Raw genomic sequence first — 23,330 nt, 5'->3', positions numbered from 1 at the left:
CATTGTCATTTCTGGTGCCTAGTTTGATACCAGGTTATCCATCTGGTTTCATTCCTTTTTTGTGACTTTCTAGCAATTGCTACAACTTGGCTTGCTAGGCCATTTCAGAGGGAAGTTAAGAATAAATCACATTGCAGTGGGTCTGGAGTTACATCTAGGGCAGATCAGGTAAGGATGGCAGTTTCCGTTCCTAAAACACGACAATGAACCATAGAATCCTAGAATGTTCTCTGTGCAAAAAGAGGCCATTCAGCCCAAGGACTCCACACCGACCCTCTGAAGAGCATCCCACACAAACCCATCTTGCCACCCCATTTCCACAACTCCACATGGGGTTTTCACCATGGGGTTTAACCCATCTAACTTGCACCTCCCAAGACATTAAGGGGTAGTTTTTTTTAGCACAGCCAATCCACCTAACCAGCACATCCTTGGATTGTGGGAGGAAGCTGGGGCACTCGAAGGAAACCCACACAGGCACAGGGAGAACATGCAAATCCCACACAGACAGTCAACCGAGGCTGGAATCCGACGTGGGTCCTTTGCACTGTGTGGCCATGATGAGTACTTTCACTGTCCTGTATCACAGAGAGCTGGCCACCCTAAGTCCAGGCTGCCTCAGGTCTTCATTAAAACTCACAACAGGTATGGTTGGATCCTTGAGAACAAAGGATAGTCTTTGAAGAGATGAATATTCAGCCCTCTACAGGATCTCCAGACAGAGTTTGTGAATTAATAAAATCAAAGACATGTGTTCAGTAGTGCACCCCTTAAGCAGGCCATCCAGCTTCTGACAGTACAATCTGGTGCCTGAACTGATCTGTGGTCATCCCAACTGTTCTGCAAAGATCTCAGTTACTCTAGTGCCCTGCTCTGCAGTCCATAACAGGTACACTGGGGCAGGAGTAGGGCTTTCAGCCTGTTGAACCGCACCTTGATGAAGGTGAGAGCATGTATGGTAATAGTCCATCTGGGGAGGAATAGGAACAGGAAGTAAGAAAGAAGAAAGAATTAGAGTTGGAGGAAGAATGATAGAATTGTTACAGTGCAAGGACACTGCTTGGCCCATTGTCTCTGCACTGGCTCTCCAAATGAGCATTCTGTCTTAGCGGTATTCACCTGCCTTTGCCCATCCCCTCGCACATTATTGCCCTTAAATAATCATCTCCTGCCCTCTTGAATATCCTAATTGAACTCACTTCCACCACATTTTCAGTCAGTGCATTCTAGATTTTCACAAAAAAAATTCTCATATCACATTTTCTACATTTAAAATTCGCTTTAAATCTGCTGCCTATCAATTTTGCAAATAGGAACAGTTTCTCTCAGTCTACTCTATCCAAACCTCTAATGATTTTGAAAACATCTATCAGATCTCTTCTTAGCCTTTTTCTCTCCAAGAGAAGTCCCAACCTCTCCAATGTATCCTCAGAAGTGAAGTTTTTCTTTACCTACTCTTGTAAACCTCATCCAATGCATTCACATCCTTCCTACACTGTGGTGCCCAGAATGGTACACAGAGCTCCAGCTGAGGTCTAACAAGTGTCTTGTGCAAGTTCAGTGTACCTCCTTGCCATTGTAATCTATGCCCCTTTTTTAAAAAACCCAGGATAATGTCTACTTTATTAATTGCTTTCTCCAACTGTCCCTTTATTTTATACTGTCTCCACATTTCTCCACATTGGACCCCATAATTCCTTTTGAATTTCTACACAGTTCCCCTTACGTTGACAATGCTTCCAGGTTGTGTACTATATACAAGCTTTGAAATTGTCACCTGCACATCAAAATATAGTTCATTAGTTTGTATCAGGAAAAGCAGGGTCTCAGTACTGACTCCTGCGGAACTCCAGCCCAATGAATATCCATTGACCATTACTGTTTCCTATTGTTCCACCATGTTACTACTTTTCTTTTTATTCCATAAGCTACAATTTTCCTCAAAGTCTCTTATGTGGCACTGCATCGAAGGATTTTTGAAATCTCATGTACATATCAACAGCATTACTCTTTTCAATCATTTCTGTTAACCCTTCAGCAAATCTCATCAAATTAATCAAATATGACTTCCTTATGGAAATCCATGACAGCTCACCCAAAAGAACCCACCATTTTCCATGAATAATTCTATCCTGAATAATTGTTTCTAGAACAGTTTTCACCACTGAAGTTAAACTCGCTGGACTGTAATTGCTGCGCTTATCCTTAAAACCTTTTCCAAATGAGAACAAGATCATACTGGGCAGAGAAGTACCCTGCTGCATAACATGGTGCCCTCCTTCTATCACCTTCTACAAGGAAGATCTCCCAGCTTAATACCTTAGCATCAGCACAGTGACGGCCACCATAAGGACCCTGAATGAGAAAACTTCAGTTCTCACTTCCCACCTCCTTAAAGAAAATTCAGCCTATAGTCTGTCTTTTAATTCCCATCAGCATTGGGACTCTGAGGTACAAAATTACCATTCAAGCCTCGGAGAATTGCTACGCCATTCAATATGATCATAGAAAATTCATCACAAATTCAATATTCAACATGATGCTCAGTACGAGTGATGTACCACAAGGATCTGTTCTGGGTCCTCTTCTATTTGTGATTTTTGTAAATGATTTGGATGAAGGAGTGGAAGGGTGGATTCGTAAGCTCGTGGGCAATACGAAGGTGAGTCAAGTTGTGGATAGTGCGGAGAGCTGTTCTCGGTTACAAAGGGACATTTAATCCTGAAAAATGTGAGGTGATTCATTTTGGAAGGACAAACTTGAAAACAGAATACAGGGTCAACATAAGATTCTTGGCGGCGTGGAGGACCACAGAGATCTTGGGGTTCATGTCCACAGTTCCCTGAAAGCTGCCACCCAGGTGCATAGAGTTGTCAAGAAGGCGAATGGTGCATTAGCTTTCATTAATAGAGGGATTGAGTTCAGGGGCCATGAAATTATGGTCTAGCTATACAAAATCCTGGTTCGGTCACATCTAGAGTGTTGTATTCAGTTCTGGTCACCTCATAACAGGAAAGATGTGGAAGCTTTCGAAAAGGTGCAGAGAAGATTTACCAGGGTGTTGACTGGAATGGAGGGAATGTCTTACGAGGACAGGTTGAAAGACCCAGGGTTTTTCTCTTTAGAATGACGAAGGATGAGAGGTGGCTTGATAGAGGTGTACAAAATGATCAGAGGTGTGGATAGAATGGACACCCAGAGACTTTTTCCTCGGGTGGAGGTAGATATTACAAGGGGGCATAGTGTTAAAGTGAGTGGAGATAGATATAGGGGAGACATCAGAGGTAGGCTCTTTACTCTGAGTGGAGTGGAGTCAACCTCATTAGGGGCATTTAAGCAGCTCTTAGATAGGCATATGGATGATAGTATAAGGTAGGGGTGGAGATTAAATAGACCTTAGGATGAGGGTAAAAGTTTGGCACAACATCGTGGACCGTAGGGCCTGTGATAGGGTTAAGGTTATGTCTATAGCACCTTTATTTAAACAATTTTAATATTTCACAGTGATTCATTTCATTAGTAATAAAACTGGAAGATGACATTGAAACATTTAGCTCCAAAATGGCAGCAGAGCAGGGCTCCTGAGCCAGAACTCATCCACTCTGTTTTTCTTTCTTTTCTCGCTTCTGTCTTTTGTTTTAGTTTTTCTTTTCTCTACATGCCTTCTGGAGGGAGCTCTGTCATGGAGACAGTGGCAGCAACTCTGACAGTCAGCTGCATTGCATCTTCTTTGAGGTCCAGAGTGAGACACTGGTGGGCATGCAGGAGCAGGCAGCCCGAGGCGGCCGGCAGCGAGAGCAAGAGCAAGCAACCCAGTGTGGCCAGTGGCCAGAGCCACAGCAGGCAGCTCGGGGCGGCCAGTGGCAACAACAGGAACAGGCAGCACAGGGTGGCCACATGAGAGTGGGAACAGGCAGCCCAAGACAGCAGCAGAAGCAGAAACAAACTTCCTCTGGCGGCAGCAGTGTCAGGAATAGGCTTCAAGGTGACTAGAGGAGGCATCCCAGGTTGACAGTGAGGGCCAGGGTTAAACCTGATGCAGGGGCGGTCAAGCCCTTGAGAGGCATGTGAGCCCAGGATGGCCAGATGCTATGGATTGGGTGTTGAACTGTTATAACAAGGTGTAGAGCTGGATAAATACAGCAGGCCAAGCAGCATCATAAGATCAGGAAAGCTGATGTTTCGGGCCTGGACCCTTCTTACTGTTTTTCCACTTTTTAGTAATAAGGGCTGTAATGTTTAACTTTTTAACTTTGTTTTCCTTATTTTTGTTCTTTGTACCTGAGATTCTGTATCTAGATACCTTTATACCCAAGATTAGTGGTGACATGTAAACTTTCCACTGTACTCATGTGGGTACATGTGATAATAAACCCAATTCAATTCAATTCATGAATAATTTAATCAATTGCAACTCTTGGACGTTAACACTCACCTGCCCTTAGCAACATCACAATACACAATGATGATCTGATCCTTCTGGAGGTGTGACCGTTTGCTGCACAGAGTCTGGCATTGTTAAAGGGACCACCGCTATTCAGTGAACAGCTCTTAGATACCGAATTGGAATCCCAGCATCTTCACCCCCACCCCCCGCCATAAGTGCGCCTTCCCCTTTAAATGTTCCTTTTCGAGATTACCATTAAGTTGGGCGGGTACCGCGCGGGCGCACGCGCATACTCAGTACCGCTGGATCGGCGCGCGCTGTTTTGAAAGTTATTCGGTTTGGTTATCGCTGTCGCTGCTGACGGGCTTCTGTGCGTTTTATTTGGTTAGTGTGAAAGAATGGCTCAACATTTCGGGCGGCTGAAAGTGGGGCTGATCGTAAAAATTCAGCGCAGCAATGGTAAGGAATTCTTCACTTTTCAGGCGATGTGAGTATTACGCGTGCTAAAACTAAATAAGCTGAACTCTTCCGTTTTAAAGAGGAGTGGGCTTGGACTCTTTTTTTTTCCCCATGTTCGAGTCATGGTGCCCAAAGAGTGTTTTATCACCGTTTTTCGTTTGCACTAGATTAGTTGGGGGGGTGGTTTAAAATAATCGAAACGAACAAAAAACGGTGTATAGGATGCGGCAGCGCACATGCGCATTGGTGCGGTGGGTTTTTTGAACTAACCCGCCGTGGGGACGTCACCGAGCTCAGTTCGCCTGTGTCTGGCTGCCTGGCGCTGATTGGTTGCCCCCGGCATAGTGACGTAGGTACCGACACGCGATTGGGCAGTGATTGCTTATTGATCATATTAACAGTTTGAATGGGTTGCGTGGGTCACCGGGGATACTGTAATAATTGTGAGACGATCTGCAGATTCTTCAACTTTGCACACTAATTACTTCACGTTTGCATTGATTTTAAAGTACACTAGCCTTCTAAATCTCGAAATAAAATCGAAATGCTTAACGAGCCAACTTCTATGTCACAGATAATGGGAACTGCAGATGCTGGAGATTCCAAGATAATAAAATGTGAGGCTGGATGAACACAGCAGGCCAAGCAGCATCTCAGGAGCACAAAAGCTTTTTTTTTATCAGAGAGGGGGATGGGGGGAGGGAACTGGAATAAATAGGGAGAGAGGGGGAGGCGGACCGAAGATGGAGAGTAAAGAAGATAGGTGGAGAGGGTGTAGGTGGGGAGGTAGGGAGGGGATAGGTCAGTCCAGGGAAGACGGACAGGTCAAGGAGGTGGGATGAGGTTAGTAGGTAGCTGGGGGTGCGGCTTGGGGTGGGAGGAAGGGATGGGTGAGAGGAAGAACCGGTTAGGGAGGCAGAGACAGGTTGGACTGGTTTTGGGATGCAGTGGGTGGGGGGGAAGGGCTGGGCTGGTTGTGTGGTGCAGTGGGGGGAGGGGATGAACTGGGCTGGTTTGCTCCTGAGATGCTGCTTGGCCTGCTGTGTTCATCCAGCCTCACATTCTATGTCACAGTAGTGATTGCGCAAATTGTTTGCAAAACGTTTTCGGACGTGTGGATGTGAACAGCGCAATGTCATTTTCGGTCTGAAAATTGCCAATTTGACTTGCGACTACTATAACTGTTTGCTTTTTTTGCGGATAGTTCTTTACAGCTCGTGATAATTTAAGGTTTATTTTTAAAGGAGCAGTTTGGCCCTTAATTCACAACTGCGTAAAACGCTTGCTTTGATTTAACACTTACTGGGGGAGGGGGTAAATCTCAGAAGTATTACGGAGCTAAGCGCGCCTGCGTCAGCCTGAATCGAACCTCATCGACTCCTGCCAATAGTCTAGTTCCCACCAACCACCCATTCCCTTATAAGATAACAAAGTGTGGAGCTGGATGAACACAGCAGGCTAAGCAGCATCTCAGGAGCACAAAAGCTGACGTTTCGGGCCTAGACCTTTCATCCTCTCTGAAGGGTCTAGGCCTGAAACGTCAGTTTTTGTGCTCCTGAGATGCTGCTTGGCTTGCTGTGTTCATCCAGCTCCACACTTTGTTATCTTGGATTCTCAGCATCTGCAGTTCCCATTATCACCCATTCCCCTAGACACTCTCTGTCCAAATAATAATTATTCAATGCACTCTTTAAAAAAATATTCAATTGAACATGCCTCCACCACACATCCTGGCAGTACATTTATACCCTAACTACTAGCTGAGTGAAGAAGTTTCTTTACATATCAAGCTTGCTTCTTTTGCATGTCGTTTTAAATCTATGATCTCCTGTTCTTTTTCATTTTGTGTCGTAACAGCTTCTCCCTATTTACAGTTGTTCACGTTATACCTTAACAGCCAGGAAGAAGAACTGCGGGCATTGTTGCAAGTTTGCAGGTGGCTCCAAGGTAATGGTGAGGCAGTTGGTGTTGAGGATGCAGGGAGTTGCAGAAGGATTTGGTTTTGCCAGGAGACAGGGCAAAGAAGTGATAGATGGAATAAATATTGCAAACTTTTGGGAGGAAGAATTAAGGTGACTTCTAAATGGGGAACTGCTTTGGAAATCTGAAGCTGAAAGAGAGTTAGGGGTCCTAGTTCTCTTAAGGCTAACATGCAGGTGCAGTTGGCAGTTCAAAAAGAAAGTGCAATGTGATTATTCATTTTGAGAGGGCTAGAATATGAGAGCAGGGATGTACTTCTAAGTCTGTATAAGGCTCTGGTCAGATGTCATTTGGAATATTGTGGGCAATTTTGGGTCCCATGTTAAGGAACAATGTGCTACTGTTGGTGGGGAATCCAGAGGATGTTCACAATGGTCCTAGGACTGAAGGGCTTGTCATGTGGAAGAGTGGAGTTTAGAGACATGGAATGGATCTCGTTGAAACTTGCAGAACACTGAGGCCTAGATGGGATTGGATGTGAAGATGATCTTTCCATGTTAGGAAAGATCGCAGCCTCAGTGAATGGGCAACCCATCAGAATTGAGAGGAATTTCTTCAGCCAGAGGATGGTGAATCTTTGGAACTCATTGCCACAGAAGGCTCTGGAGGCCAAGTCATTGAGTGGCTTTAGAGACAGACACGTTCATGCCTTAACAGGATCAATAGTGGTGAAGGCAGGGGAATGGGGTTAAGAAACGCACGAGTCATGATCAAATGATGGAGCAGACTCAATAGATTGGCCTATTTCTGCTCCAGCTTGTTCATGATTTTGAAAATCTCTGCTAAATCCTTCCCTCTTCCTCTTCTCTCTCTTTCCCACCCCCTAGCCGTTTCTGCGAGGACAGTCCCAATTTCATCAACCCACAACTGAAGTTTCTCATTCTGGGAACTAACCTTAAATCACCATTGCACTTAGAGTCATAGAGATGTACAGCACAGAAACAGTCCCTTTGGTCCAATCTGTCAGCATTGACCAGGTATTCTACATTAACCTAATCATGTTTGCCAGCATTTGACCCTCTTAAACCCTTGCTGTTCATATACCCATCCAGATGCCTTTTAAATGTTGTAATTGTACCAACCTCCTCCCTGGCAGCTCATTCCATACTTGGACCACCCTTTGCATGAAAATGTTGCCCCTTGGGTCCCTTTTAAATCTTTTCCCTCCCCTCTTACCTTAAATTTATGCTTTCTAGTTTTGGACTCTCCTACCCTGGGGAAAAGGCCTTGACTATTTACCCTACCCATGCCACTCATGACTTAAAAGCTTCTATAAGGTCACCCTCATCCTCTAACACTCCAGGGAAAATAGCCCCCATCTCTTCAACCTCTCCCTATAGCTCAAATGCTCAAACCCTCCAACCCTGGCAGCATCCTTGTACATTTCTTTGAACCCTTTCAAAGTTTCTCAATCTTTCCTATAGCAGGGAGACTGGAATTGAATGCAGTATTCCAAAAGTGGCCGAACCTATATTCGGACCAACTGCAACATGACTTCCCAACTCCTAAATTTAATGCACTGACCTAAAAGTCAAGTGTGCCAAATACTGCCTTTCCTACCCTGCCTACCTGTGACTCCACTTTCAAATATCAATGACCTGCACCCCAAGGTCTCTTTGTTCGGCAGCTCTGTGTAAACTACTGCCCTACCAAAATGCAGTGCCTCACATTTATGTAAATTATACTCCATTTGCCATTCCTCTGCCCATCTGCTCATGGTCACTGCCAAAAAAGTGGCATCCCCAATGATGTGCAGTATTCTAGCTGAAGTTGTTCGTGTGTTATACAAGTTCAATATCGTCTCCTCACTATATGCACCTACTAATAAAGCCAAGGACACTATGCTTTATTAGCTTTCTCCACTTGTCCTGCCAGCTTCAATGATGTGTGCACATTCAATAACATTATGGCCAATCTGATTTTTAACCTCAACTCAGATTCCTGCATTCCTCTGACTCTTTCATCTTTTTAGTTATCTGCCTTTATTTAAAGATTCTGCATCCACTGCCTTTGAGAATTCTGAAGACACCCAACCATCTGAGTGAAATGTATTTTCCTCATTTCTGTCTTGAATAGGTGACCCCTTTTTTGCTTAAACAATGAAGATTGTGAGCAAGAACATAATAATTGTGTGATGGTGTTGAATTCTAGCAACCGGTAGTTAGACAACCAAATGTCACAGTGCATTAGAGAACAATGCATACTTCTCCCAGTCGGCATAAGGTCACCAGACCAGGATGAGTTGTCAAACTTAAAAAGCATGTGTTGGACATTGAAGAATTAGTCTTGTTACCTCTTCAATTGCTTATTTAATTATTGAATTGATGACACATTTGTATAAATATATTTGGGTTTTTGTTAGAAAACTGGAATATTGCGATCAGTACATGCTCTAACTCATAGAATATGGCTTTCCCAGGCATGAGTTTTTATTGCCCTTGATCAGCTTTGAGACAAGTTCCTGATATCATCTCTGTACCATAACTTGTCTCCTGACAATGTGAAGACTCCTTTTGCTGTCTTGCATGGGATCACTTGAAGCATTGCATACTACACTAAGCATGTCCCACTGTTATAACCTATTAACTTATTTTTAGACCAGACATGATACATAGCTAATTGTAATAAAGACTGAATTCTTCAATACCACAATATCCATGCCTAGCTTATGTCACAAATGATCTTGCTGTCGTTCCCTCCATCCCCATCTTCATATTGACTTCCACGTAGAGACAGTACTGTCCTATGTCAGGCAAGGTTGGTGGGAGCAATGCCAGGCAACTTAAAATTAAGGTGTAAATCTCAAAAGGTGACTGTTTGGCCATATGGTTGCTAAGTAGTATGCAATGTAGTTTAATTCATTCCAAAATAGCTGAAAGCATTGCTTTGGTCCCAACAAAATCCCTGCAGTTAATGAAGGCTGATTATCTTTAACTAGCTGTAATATCACAGTACAGTTAAAACAGTTATCTACCCAACAATGTGAAGAATTGACTAGATCTGTTATGATATACAAAGGCCAAATCCACTTGGGATCAGTTAATGCATCATCCATCTTTTATTGATCATTATTTTGTAATGGTAAATGTCATGATAGCTTGCTGACTTTGATTTGGCAGACATCAATATGTTCTTCATCCAAATGCTGATTGAAAAATCACAGGTGATACTTTTATAGCCATTGACATCAAGACAACTTTTTGACTGAACACTGTTCCTAGAACATCAGCCCTAGAAAGACTGATTTCCATAGAACTCTGGTGAGATGGCTCAGGGAGTTGAAGTTTCAAGTTAAGCCTATCCCAAAGGAAGATGATTGGCCAATTATTATTGCAAGAGTTTATTAGAATAATTAAGTCATCCTGCTCAGACATGACTTGCCTCTGGAGTAAGTGCCATTTGATCTCTGACCTCCAGGCCCATAATAAATAGGGATGCTACCACTGTCCTGCAACAGACCTAAATTCCTCAGAATTGACTGGAAATATCTATCTGTACAAGGATGTTATTAGACCTCTCTAGAGCAGGTAAAACTTAAACCCTGGTTCTCTGGCTCAGGGATGGGGTGCTATCTCTCTGCCGTAAGAGACTCGTAGATGAATGCAGATATGTTTTCTGTATCAACCTGTTCAGAGATATTATTACATACCTCTGGGGTCGGTGGGGCTTGAACTCAAGACTTCCAGCTCCAGCAGGGACTGCACCACAGCATTTAGGTTCCTCGGCACTTATTTTAAACAACCTGTTCAGCTATGTAATGAAGCAACCAGAGCAAGTGTGACTTGAACCTAGACCTCCTCGCTTGGAGATTTTAAATGGCCCAGCTCTAAACTATCTCTTTTCAGTATTGGATCTGAAACTGAAATCATAGTACGCTTTCTTTCATAACTATTGCCAGGTTTTTCTGCAAGATATTGGAAAATACAAACTGCCTTGCTGTTACATTTAAAGTAATCTTCTAGAGATTGACATAATGGATTCATTTTTTTAAAAACATTGTAGTGTGGATTTCATTAAATTCCAACCACTGATTGCTACACCCCATTAGCTGTTCTAGTTTTAGAGAGTTAATTTGCTGACACCCTAAAACTACTAGTACTTTTGCATTTATTTTGGGGATTTTAACTACAAATGGTAGTAAAGTTGTTTTACGATGTCACAATAGCTTCCTTGTAATGATGTGAAGATTATGTAGCTTGTGTTGTCAGTCTGCACCTGTCATCCATCATTTTGTAATGCAAGCTTGAACTTTTTTCATTTTCTTAATAGCTAAAATCTTTGTGAAACCTTGGTAAGTGGCTGTCTAGAATGAGTGGGAATACTAATAAAATTTGTGACTATTTGTCTGTGTGCAAAGCTATTCTAATATTCATTCCAGAGCTAATTTATTAAGGCATAATTTACAATTTCCAATCTGAGTGAATTGAGTTGTTGAAGCGAAGCTTTCCAATTTAGTTTACATGTATTGAACATGTATGTTGATCTGAGTTGTAGTGTTAACCAGACAATGTTGGAATTGATTGTCAGCCTTCTGCATTTGCAGTCTAAATGAAAACACGACTTGAAATGTGATTTAATTTTTTTCTCCCCCCCCCCTGCTTGTAAAACAGTTCCACTATCTTCCAAGTGGAATTGTTTTTATTTGACTGGACCTCAGAATGGCGTGGAATTGAATTGTTTGCATTCTTGCTTATAAAGAAATATTTTAATGTACCATTCCTAATCAATGGTGTGCATAGTACTAGAAAATGGTACCAATTAACCACTATATAGAAAATAAAGGTGCCTAAAGTTTTAAGTTTCAAATCTTCAATTGCTTTGCAAGCCTGTAAAGAATTTTCGTTGAGGATGTCTTGAGTGGTAGTGACTTCAAGGGCAGAATGGCCTTTTTAGTACTGAGATTCTGTGAGCATATTATTCCTAATGTTCTGAATATGCTGTTTGTGGTAGAGGATTATGCACAGAAAATCCAGCTCTTGCAATAAAAGTGTGACCATGATATGGCACTTGGACACTCCTTAGTGTAGGCTGTTGATAAACTTTTGCTTATTTTTGATGTAAGGTTGTAACTGAAATTTGAAGTGATTTAACTCAGTACAACAAGCTTTGTTTTAACCAGCACCTTATGACTGGCAATCCCAATAAACTGGCAAAAAATACATACCTTAAACATTGAAGTTTACTGTATTATTTTGTCCAATTATTATAGCTTTCTAACTTATTTAACTTGGTGAAAGTATGCTTGCTAAATTAAATGGCCACACACAATATCAACAGTTGATTCAATTTCTCCTCAAATGTTACGAAAAACACTGAGCAGTCAGTTGAGGGTTTGTTAGAATGCTCTCTGCTGGTAAGTTTTTTTTTGTTTTGAAGCAAAGTTGTATTTGTTATTTAAATGATTTATGCTGTGAATGTATAACGGTGATGTGTATGTCCTTTGCACTGCATTTCTATTCCGTTTGTGTGTTTTTATTTTGTGTTGATTATGTGGACCTTTTGATCTTCAAATATTGAATTAACTGGCACAATCCTAATCCCTGTTGGTACCAGTTAATAAAATTTGCTGCATTTACATTGAATTAACTGAAAATATTGTCATGTGATATTGGAATCCTAATATTTGGAACAGATTTGTTACAGATGGTGACTGAACTGCAGCTTCTTGTAACCCACAAATTCGAGGGGAATATCTTTTTCGTCACTTATAAATTATAATGCCACAATTCATAAGTGAATAAGAAAAGAAGCTTGCCCATTATGTATAAACTTTAATTTTGCATGAGGTCTGATATTACTTGACATCCACTGACATCACTTAGGTAACAAATCAGCTAACTGTATCAATTTTCTTTCTCAAAAGTGAGAGTGCTGTAGAAATTAGGAATTTTTTTTGCATTTCTGTAATAAGTGCTGTTGAATTCTTGTCGATAGTTGTACGTAGTCCAGCCATGCATTTGGATAAGTTTGTTTGTTATTGGATGTATATTTTTTTTTAGAACTACAAGCTTAAAGTATATTACATTTTAGTTATCCATACCTTCAAATCTTTGTATAACGTAGGCTTTGGGGATAAATCTGTATATAGGAAGTGTTGCCTGGAGTAGGGGAGAGGTAGATAGCTATTTTGTTTACATTGTAGCTCATTTTCAATTTATTAGCTCAGTTTCTCTTTTTTATAGGGATGATACAAGATGCAAGTATAACTGAATTGTTTACAGATAAGTCCTGTGTAAGAGCTGAGTGGCTAGAGGACACCGTAAGTAAGGCCAAAGAGGTAAGGATGTCTTCTATAAATGCAAGCTTTGAATTGTATCCTAGTTCAAAGGAGACTCTGGTCTAGATGAATATTTCATTATAAATAGCTAGACTCTTGCTGTTTTAAACTGAAACTAAACTATTATGATGCAAGTTGTCCATCACTGACTTTATTTTACATGTAAACTTATGAAAATCATATTGGTATTTAAAGTCTGATAATGAAACAGTCTATCATTTTCCCTCAAGAATACTTCCTTCCAAGTATGTCAGGCTGGCTTCTGATTTGCCTGCCTAACACTCTCTCACAATCAAAAATCTCAAGTAATTATATTGTTTGGTATTTGAATTTAAAATCACTTAAACTAAAGTGGATGTGCTGTGCAATTTTCAATTGAAGTGTGCCTTGATAACAAAAAGAATGTGAACCACTGGGCTGTATTTTGCTAATTGCTAGTTGAAAAGCTACAAATTTACAAGAGTTTGGTATTATTGTTTCTACTTCCAAGAGATCCTATAGTATTTGTGGGAGTGACAGTTTAGTATCATGTTATGGACGGTACTAAATGGGGTTGAGGTGCACCAAGTTCCCCTAGCATGGAATTCTTGCAGCCAATAAATAAGGGAAATTTTAAACCGTAAGACATGGGAGTGGAAGTAAGGCCGTTTGGCCCATTGAGCCCACTCCACCATTTAACCATGGCTGATGGGCAATTTCAACTCCATTTCCCTGCACTCTCCCCATAGCCCTTGATTCCTTGTGAGATCAAGAATTTATCAATCTCCGCCTTGAAGACATTTAATGTCCCAGTCTCCACTGTGCTCCGTGGCAATGAATTCCACAGGCCCACCACTCTAGCTGAAGAAATGTGTCCTCATTTTCTGCTTTAAATTTACCCCCTCTAATTCTAAGGCTGTGCCCATGGGTTCTAGTCTCCCTGCCTAACGGAAACAACTTCTCAGTGTCCACCCTTTCTAAGCCATGCATTATCTTCTAAGTTTCTATTAGATCTCCCCTCAACCTTCTAAACTCTAATGAATACAATCCCAGGATCCTCAGCTGTTATCTATGTTAAACCTACCATTCCAGGGATCATCTGTGTGAATCTCTGGACATGCTCCAGTGCCAGTATGTCCTTCCTGAGGTGTGGGGTCCAAAATTGGACAAAGTATTCTAAATGGGGCCTAACTAGAGCTTTATAAAAGTCTCAGAAGCACATCACTGCTTTTATATTCCAACCCTCTTGAGATAAATTTTCTGTTGTTTTTTGTTTTTTTTGGATTGAATTCAAATGTCCATAATAAAATTCTAGTAGCTAATACTGTTAAGTGAATTAAGTGAATTTTTCAGGTAATTTCAGCAGGATGAGTTTGGTGAAGTAGTTTTTCAAGCTGAGCTTTTTTGAACAGTAAAGGAATTAAAGGTGATGGTGAGAGATTGTCAGTGGAACCAAGGCCACAAAGATTAGACACTATCTTCTTGAATGGTAAACTGGGCTAGAAGGGCCAGATGGCCTCCTACTGCTTTAGGTTTTTTAGTGGTAAAAGAATAAGCTGACTGATTTTCCAATGTGCTTCACTTTTGCAATAGAACTGTTTTTAAGGAGCAGTAACTTTCTCAAATGTGTTTTAATAAGTTTTTGCATTGATGCAAATTAGTTCTCTTCTTTACCCTTTAGATTGACATTGAAAGCTTACTGTTGTTAAATCCTAACTTAGCAGAGAGAATGCCACCTTCAAATCTGCCTCGAAGAAACTCCAGGGTAAGATTTAAATGCTTAACTCTCAACTTCTTATTCACACATAACTAATGTATTTCCCATTCTTGGAGCGACACTAAATCAATAATTGACAAATGGCAAGAAGTAAGTTGTATATAGAAGAAAAGCAGCCATCCCCCATTGCAGTAGATCTGAGTTGATTGCTAAATCAACTCCATTTAATACCATTTTAATCAGTCCCTTCTATCACAGTATGTCATAATCCTTTACTGCACTATTTCCCAATTTTAGGCTGTAGCAAAAAGAAATATTGTGCCAATTTACATAGGTAAAAGAATACCTGTGGGCAATATAAAAGGAAATACTGCTGTAAAATAAGTGAAAAATTTGTGCAGGAATTAAAACGGGGATTTTTATTTGTTTATAATCTGTTATGATAATAGGGAGGTTTTTCCTAGTTTACTCTGAAAGCACAATGATGGAACAGTTTCCAAAATACTTTCAAGAAATTTTTCTATGCAGTTTGCCTGCTTACTGTTATGATAAGAATGCTAGATTTGGTTCTAAACTAAAAGTAGGCCAAGTGGCTCCAGTACTGTTTGGAGGCAATTGTCAGTACACTATGATCCTAGTTTGGATTTCTAATGGGGGGGGGGGGGGGGGGGGGGGGTGCGGGGAAAAGGACAAGGACAGATTCCGGAGCAAGAGGAACTAGTTGGTCCTTCTCCAATTTAAAGGGTTAAAAACTGATTTGATCTAGGTTCATTATGATCAAAGACAAGCAAAAATGACTTGCCTAAAAAGCTGAAGCATTCTCTCTGTGTGGAGATTAGTTGGAACGCGATTATCATTTCCAGTGGTGAAAATAGAAAAGATGAACAAAAGTGTATATTTTAGAGATATCAGGTTAAAGTACGAGGAAGCTAAATAAATGAAATTCCAAGGGCAGATAAGAAAGGAAATGAGTAGCAAAGAGAATGGGATGAATCCAGCAGCCAACATAAAAAAGAATCTTAACATCTTTATGATCCCAACTGATGTCTGATCTCACACTGTAATTTGGCTTGATGAGTCATGTTTTTATTATTGAGGTGGTCTTTCACTGAAATACAAGCATACAATGCTCTAGGTTTTTTAACAATAAAATATAAAATAATTGCTTAGCAGAAACAAATCCAAACTTCTTGGCTCTTGTTACCAATTCTTATTGCTTCCCTTGTTTGAACACCCACTATCTATTAGGGGCCATAAAAGCCAAGAAAATGCCATACAGAATGCTCTTCAAATGATAGAGGGGGGGGGGGTGCACCAGTAATTTCTGTCATGGTGACTAGGTTGGGATTATGACGTTTAGTACCTCTGTTCCTGAGCTATGGGTATCACCAGCGAGAACAGCATTTTGTTTCCTGTTCCTTTTTGCCTTGTGCTGAATCCTTGCTAGGCTATTTAGAGCAGTTAAAAGTCAACCACATTTTATATGGGTATGAAGTCATATGTCCCACAACCACAGGAGACCCCCGTTACTTTGGATTGCTCTCAGCTTTGGGCTTTGAGCACCTACATAGAAATTATTAAAATATTAATGGATAAATGAATAAATATTCATCTAGGTCTGAAGTTCAGCGTGACTTGTGAAACCCCTTGATTAAACCCTTTGCTAGCATGTCACTTCCAGCTACTCAAATTGGATATTTACAAGTTCTTTTGTTGGGGTGGTGCTCCTTTTTTGGATTTCAGAGAATCAAATGCTATGTATTTATGTAATGTGCATTCTATTACAAATTAGCTCATGAGGGAAATGTTATTTAACCATGGCTTAACAAATGTACTGAGAACACAGCTGATTTGTAGTGTATTATAGCATGGTTCTGCATGCAATTTTGCATGTAAGCTGTTGTTTATGACCTAGAAAATCATTACTTTCTTTAGGTCCCAAGACGTGAATCAGTTCTCCCACGGAATGGGATTGCAAAGGAAAGTAAGTTGAATTTTATATAAAAGTTCTAACTAATGTATGGTTTGCTTGATTGTTACTTTGACAGTTAGAAAGTTAACAAACCTCAGGTTAAGCCAATTTTGTGGCTAACCTTTTTTTGTTAAAATGGATTGAATTTGATCCATGTGAGGAGGAGGTTAAATTATTCTATTAATTCATTGAATATCTTAGTTTGAGAAAACAAGAAAAATTGTTTTTGGGAGAGGGAGGAAGAGATACAGGAGAAGGGTGTGTAGTGATGGAATAGTCTATTAAATTCAGAAGACCACTCTTTAAAACAATTCATTGGCTGCTGTTGGATTGAACTAAAGAAAAACAAGTAATTTTATTTGTAACTTGAAAATGGTAGCATTGGAAGGGCTTGTATAATTTGAAAAGCGATGGAGTAAAAATAAAAAAACACAGCTGGAGTTGTGTACAGGCCCCCAAACAGTAATTGGGAGCTGTGGTGCAAGATGCACCAGGAGGCAGAAAAGTTGTGTAAAAATGGCAAAGTCACAGTGACCGTGGGGGATTTTGATATGCAGGTGGACTGGGAAAATCATGTTGGCAATGGATTGCGAGTAAAGGAGTTTGTGGATTGTCTACAAGATGGCTTTTTGGAGCAGCTCGTGGTGGAGCCCACAAGGAAACGGGCTTTAGTGTTGAGCAATGAGGCAGACTTAATAAGGGACCTTAAGGTAAAGGAATCCTTAGGTGGCAGTGATCATAAGATGATAGAATTTACGCTGCAGTTTGAAAGGGAGAAGATAGAATCAGAGGTAACAGCATTACAGCTGAATAAAGGTGGCCACAGAGGTATGAGGGAAGAGCTGGGCAAAATTGACTGGAAGAGAAGCCTAGCAGGAAAGACAGTGGAACAGCAGTGGTAGGAGTTTCTGGGAGTAATTCAGGAGACACAGCAAAAAAAATCACCCCTAGGAAAAAGAAGCATGGTATAGGGACAATGAGGCAACTGTGGCTGACTAAGGAAGTCAGGGATAGTATAGAAGCAAAGGAGAAAATATGATGTAGCAAAAGGCAATGGGAAGCCAGAGGACTAGGAAGACTACAAATACCAACAAAAAAGAAATAAGGAGGGAGAAGATTATACATGAGGGTAAGCTAGCCAGTAATATAAACGAAGACTGCAAGAGTTTCTTTAGATACATGAAGGGCAAAAGAGAGGCAAAGGTGGACATTGGCCGACTGGAAAATGACAGTGAGCAGATAGTAGTGGAAACAAGGAAATGGCTGAGAAACTGAATAATTACTTTGTGACAGTCTTCACAGTGGAAGACACTAGTAATCTCCCAAAAATTCAAGAGTCAAGGGACAGAGCTGAGTATGATGGCTATCACCAAGGAAAAAGTGCCAGTAAATCTGGCCTGAAGTGGGTAAATGACCTGGACCAGATGGACTACCATCCCATGGTCTAAAACAGAGCACTGAAGAGATAGTGGAAGTGTTAGTGGTGATCTTTTAGGAATTGCTTGGGTCAAGGAGGGTCCCAGAGGACTAGAAAATCGCTAACAAGACACCCATGTTTAAAAAGGGAGTAAGGCAAAAGACAGAAAATTACAGGCCGATTTAACCTAACCTTGGTCGTGGGTAAGATTTTGGAATCCATTGTAAAGGATGAGATTTCTGAATATTTGTAAGTGTATGGTAAAGTAGGACAAAGTCAGCATGGTTTCATCAAGGGGTGGTCATACTTAAAATCTACTAGAATTCTTTTTGAGTAAGTAACAAGCAGGGTAGACCAAGGAGAGCCAATGGATGTTATCTACCTGAACTTCAAGAAGGCCTTTGACAAGGTGCTGCACAGGAGATTGCTAAGTAAGACAAGGGCCCATGGTGTTACAGGCAAGGTGCTAACATGGACAGAAGATTGGCTGTCTGGCAGACAACCAAGAGAGTGGGGATAAAAGGGTCTTTTTCAGATGGCAGATTGTGACAAGTGGTGTTCTGCAAGGGTCGGTGTTGGGACCACAACTTTTCACTTTATACATTAATGATCTAGATGAAGGAACTGTGGGCATTCTGGCCAAGTTTGCAGCCGATAAAGATGGGTGCAGGGACGTTAGCATTGAGGAGGTGGGGAGGCTGCAGAAGGATTTGGACAGGTTAGGAGGGTGGGCAAAGAAGTGGCAGATGGAGTACAACGTGGGAAAGTTTGAGGTCGTGCACTTTAATAAGAAGAATAAAAACATGGATTTTTTTTCTAAATGGCAAGAAAATTCAGAAGTCTGAAATGCAAACAGACTCAGGAGTTCTAGTCCAGAATTCTCTCAAGGTAAACTTGCAGGTTGAGTCAGTAGTCAGGGAGGCAAATGCAATGTTGGAATTTATTTTGAGAGGACTTAAATATAAAAGCAGGGATGTACTAAGGGTCTGGTCAGGCCACGTTTGGAGTATTGTGTGCAGTTTTTTTGGGCCCCATATTTCAGGAAAGATGTACTGGCCCTGGAGTGGGTTCAGAGGAGGTTCATGAGAATGGTCCCAGGAATGGAAAGCTTAGCATATGAGGCATGTTTGAGGGCTCTGGGGCTATACTCTGGATTTTAAAGGATGTGGGGGAGGATCGAATTGAAACTTTCAGAATGCTGAATGGCCTGGACAGAGTGGATGTTGGGAAGATCCTTCCATTGGTTGGAGAGACTAGGATCTGAGGGCACAGCCTTGGAGTAAAGGGAGGACCTTTTGGGAAGAGTGGTGAATCTGTGGAATTCAGTGCCTCAGAAGGCTGTGGAGGCCAGGTCATTGAGTACACTTAAGACTATGATAGGTTCTTTTATCAAGGGTTATGGGGTGAAAGTGGGAGAATGTTCCTCAAACCCAATTAGCCATGATTGATGGTGGAGCAGACTCGATGGGCTGAATGGCACATGTCTAAATGTCTTATGGAGTATTTAAGTATTCCAGAAGATCCAAGTTCTTGTCTGTCAATCCTTATTGACTGCTGAAGCTTTATCTCAGCAGTTGCTTTTCACATTTAGATATGGATTTTTAATCTTTCATGTCACGTGCTGTACAAAGATGAGCTCTGGCTTTGTAATACCTTTATCACACTTATTAGTTCATTTTAGTCTTGCGCATGAAGCAACTTCAAGTGATTGCCTTCCCAAATGAAGTTGCATCCCATGTGAAAATAACCACTGAAAGCTGATCAATTGTATACGAGCAAACTGGATTTGGGGCAGGGATGGAAGGCAGCTGGTGAACTCTTATAATTGATCTAATGAAGCTTTTTAAAAAATTTGCCCCTGATATTTCAGAGCCTGTGCTTGATTCTGATTCTGATGACGTTCCAGGTAATATTTACTCTCTGCATTTTGTCTCTTGATCTGGATACAGAATAACACACCTAAGCATTTTGAGTGTTTTCAAATGCTGTGTGGCTTTCACTTAAAACAATAGTTTGCTTTTAAAATGTTGAGCTATCCTGGGTAGGCACAAATCTTTCGTTGATCAGCTTCTTTCAGTTATATCTAATGCTGCTCTTGAAGTATAGCAGCTTGCTGGGAATGCAGTATTTCTAAACATCTTCAGAAATCCCATGTTTATAAGCCACTTCAACTATCAATACTTCATAAAACATTAGGATATAAGTTGGGGTCGAAGGTGATCAGATAGCATGCAAAGGGCACAAATTCTTCCCATAATTGTGGGGAAACTGATGAAATGGGAACACGTGAAAAAAGGATGGTAACCAGCTTACAGTGGCATTGGGTGGGAGAAAGTTCTTGCAATAGGTTGTTTTTCTGTGTGCAGTTCTGCATTTTGAGACTAAAATTAGATTTGTTTCAAATGTCTTCATAGAAGAGGTAATCAAAACCAAGGAAATTGGCCTATCTGGTTTTTTTTTTGCAGATGTTGGCAATACATCTTATGAAAGAGGATTGCTACTTTAAAAATGAAATTGCATTTTGGATCATTTATAAGTCTTTGCATCCTAAGCCAAAAAATGTTAAAGAACTCAAACTATTTAAGGCTATTATTTCTAAAAGAAATTCGGGTTAGAATATTATTTAAAAACAGCAAATGTTGCATTTTAACAGCAAAGTTCCACTGTCAATGCCCCTGTAATCTGGTAATAGTTTTGGGTGCACCTGTTTCAACACATTGTAGATTGCATGCTGCCTATTCACTCTTGGGTAATTGAGCAGCCACTGGGTTATTTGATTTGACTTGTAAGGTTTAAAATCTTACAGCAGAACAAGAATGCAGGTGTTTTAACCTTTTTTATCCTCTTTCTTTAAGTACCACGCTCAACTCGTTCAAGAACACAAGCCACATTGGAAATGCAAATTATGCCCAATTCTAGACTATCTGAAGTAGAACCTGTAATGTACAAGAATATTTCCACAGGTAAAGACTTTTTTGTTTTAAAAATATTAACACTTTTTTTTAATGATTAACCCATTGGAATGATATTGAGATGGGCATTTAATTTTTGAGGTGAAAATGTTTGCCATATTTGTAGCTTTTTTCCTTTACTGAGTGGGTAATGTTTATATCTCAGTAAGTTCCATTACTTTTTTCAAGAAAATCTATATTCCTGTGACATTGGAGGAATTCAAATCCATGTCACCCAGAGCATTCTGCTTTTGATTCACTCATCCAGTGATAAGACCACTGCATACCCGGAACCCTACCATTTTAAACATTAGTAGATGCAAGCCTAACTTGTCTAATCTTTCCCCATATGACAACCTGCTCAATCCAGTTATTAGTCTAATAAACGTTCCCTGAACTGCTGTTGGCACAATTTGCCCATTTAAGGAAAATGTAATTAATTATGTACTCTATCTCCAAATGTGATCTCATCAATGCCTTGTATAACTAAAACACACAACCCTTTTGTTTTGTTTCTTCTGATATTGAAGGATAGAAATTCATTAACTGACTTGATCACTTTTCTGAAGGGTCTAGGCCTGAAGCATCAGCTTTTGTGCTCCTAAGATGCTGCTTGGCCTGCTGTGTTCATCCAGCTCCACACTTTGTTAAATGTGATCACTTCCTGTACCTGTGTAATCATTTATTTGTTCATTGTGCACTAGAACACTTGGGTCCCTCCACACCTTGGGATTTTACACTTGCCCATGTCATGGTGGTGAGTGGCTTAGAGGAGAACTTGCAGGTGGTGGTGTTCCCATGTATCTACTGCTATCTTCCTTCTAGATGGAAGTGGTTATGGGTTTAAAGGTGCTGTCAAAAAATCTTTTGGTGATTCTTCTGCAGTGCATCTTATTGACAATAAACACTGTTACTGAGCATTGGTGTCAAAGAAGTGGATGTCGGTGGATGTCTTGCCAATAAAACGGGCTGCTTTGTCTTGGATTGTATCAACACTTGTATTGTTGGAGTTCCAACAATACGTGTGGGGGGTGTGGTGGTGGAGATATTCTATCACATTCGTGCCTTGTGATGTAGATGGTGGGCAGGCTTTAGGGAGTCAGGAGGTGAGTTACGTTGAGCTGTATTCCTAGCCTTTTGGCTTGATGTTGCAGCCACTATTTGTGTTTCAGGTCATTGACCCCACCCCCAGTCGAATCCTTACCCACGTATATCCATGATTCATCTGATGCCTTACGCTGGTTTCATAACTTTTCAGTTTACCAGCTGCAGCTACCTCCTCTTTACCATAGACGTGCAATCCCTTTTACACGTCCATTTCTCACTAGGAAGGTCTTAGGGCTCTCTGCTTCTTCCTGCAGCAAAAACCTGAACCATCCCCCACCACTCTCCTCTGCTTGGCCAAGCTTGAGATCACCCTCAACAACTTCTCTTTCAACTCCTCTCAACCTCTTCAGGTAAGAGTAGTTGCCGTGAGTACAAACATGGACCCTAGTTATGCCTGTCTCTTCACAGTAGGTGGAATATTTCTTGTTCCAGTCCGATTCCAGCCCCCACCCACAACTCTTTCTCTGATACACTGATAATATCATAGGTGCTGCTTGCCTCTCTCGTCTGGAATTGGAAAACTTCATCGATTTCAACTCCAATTTCCACCCTGCTGTCACTTTCACTGGTTTATCTCTGACTCCCTTCTTTGCTCGACATCTGTTTCCACTTCTGGGGATAGACTGGCTACTAATATTCACTACAAACCCACTGACTCCCACAGCTACATGGACTATATGTCCTCACACAACACTTCCTGCAAAGACTTACCCCATTTCTCAGATCCTCTCTCCGTCACATATGTTCAGATGAGGCTAACTTTGACAAGGGAGCCTCCGAAATGTCCACCTTCTTCCTCAACCGAGGATTCCCCAGCCCTGTTGTCGACAGGGCTCTGAACCAGGTCTACCCTATCTCTCCCACATCCACCCTCACCCCTTCGGTCCACTCCCGCAGCAGTGATAGGGTTCCCCTTCTCCTCACCTATCATCCCACCAGCATCCACTTCCAGAAGATCCTCAGACACCGTTTCTGCCACCTCCAGTGAGTTGCCACCACCAGACACTTACCCCTCCCCTCCCTTGCCTGCCTTCCGCAGGGACCGTTCCTGCTGGGACGCCCTGGTCCACTCTTCCTTCACCCC

General features: G+C 41.2%; 1 protein-coding gene across 3 annotated transcripts in view; it reads left to right on the top strand.

The window, feature by feature from the left end:
• Positions 1-4,694: 4,694 nt before the first annotated feature.
• The window catches only part of kif2c (kinesin family member 2C), a 69,207-nt gene continuing 50,571 nt past the window's right edge, over positions 4,695-23,330 (top strand). For 2 of the 3 annotated variants that reach the window (XM_048538693.1, XM_048538690.1), the window contains exons 1-5: positions 4,695-4,846; positions 13,009-13,103; positions 14,764-14,847; positions 16,735-16,783; positions 21,044-21,151. In XM_048538693.1, coding sequence (XP_048394650.1) covers positions 4,786-4,846; positions 13,009-13,103; positions 14,764-14,847; positions 16,735-16,783; positions 21,044-21,151 — 397 coding nt within the window. In that variant the 5' untranslated portion in view covers positions 4,695-4,785. Of the gene's footprint in view, positions 4,847-5,182; positions 5,196-13,008; positions 13,104-14,763; positions 14,848-16,734; positions 16,784-21,043; positions 21,152-23,330 lie in introns of those variants that run through there. The other variant, XM_048538692.1, reaches the window with a different exon arrangement.

Source organism: Stegostoma tigrinum, chromosome 8, assembly GCF_030684315.1.
Source record: "Stegostoma tigrinum isolate sSteTig4 chromosome 8, sSteTig4.hap1, whole genome shotgun sequence".
Taxonomy (NCBI): Eukaryota; Metazoa; Chordata; class Chondrichthyes; order Orectolobiformes; family Stegostomatidae; genus Stegostoma; species Stegostoma tigrinum.
The sequence above is the reverse complement of the archived record's forward strand: the minus strand, read 5'-3'. Positions and strand labels throughout refer to the sequence as shown.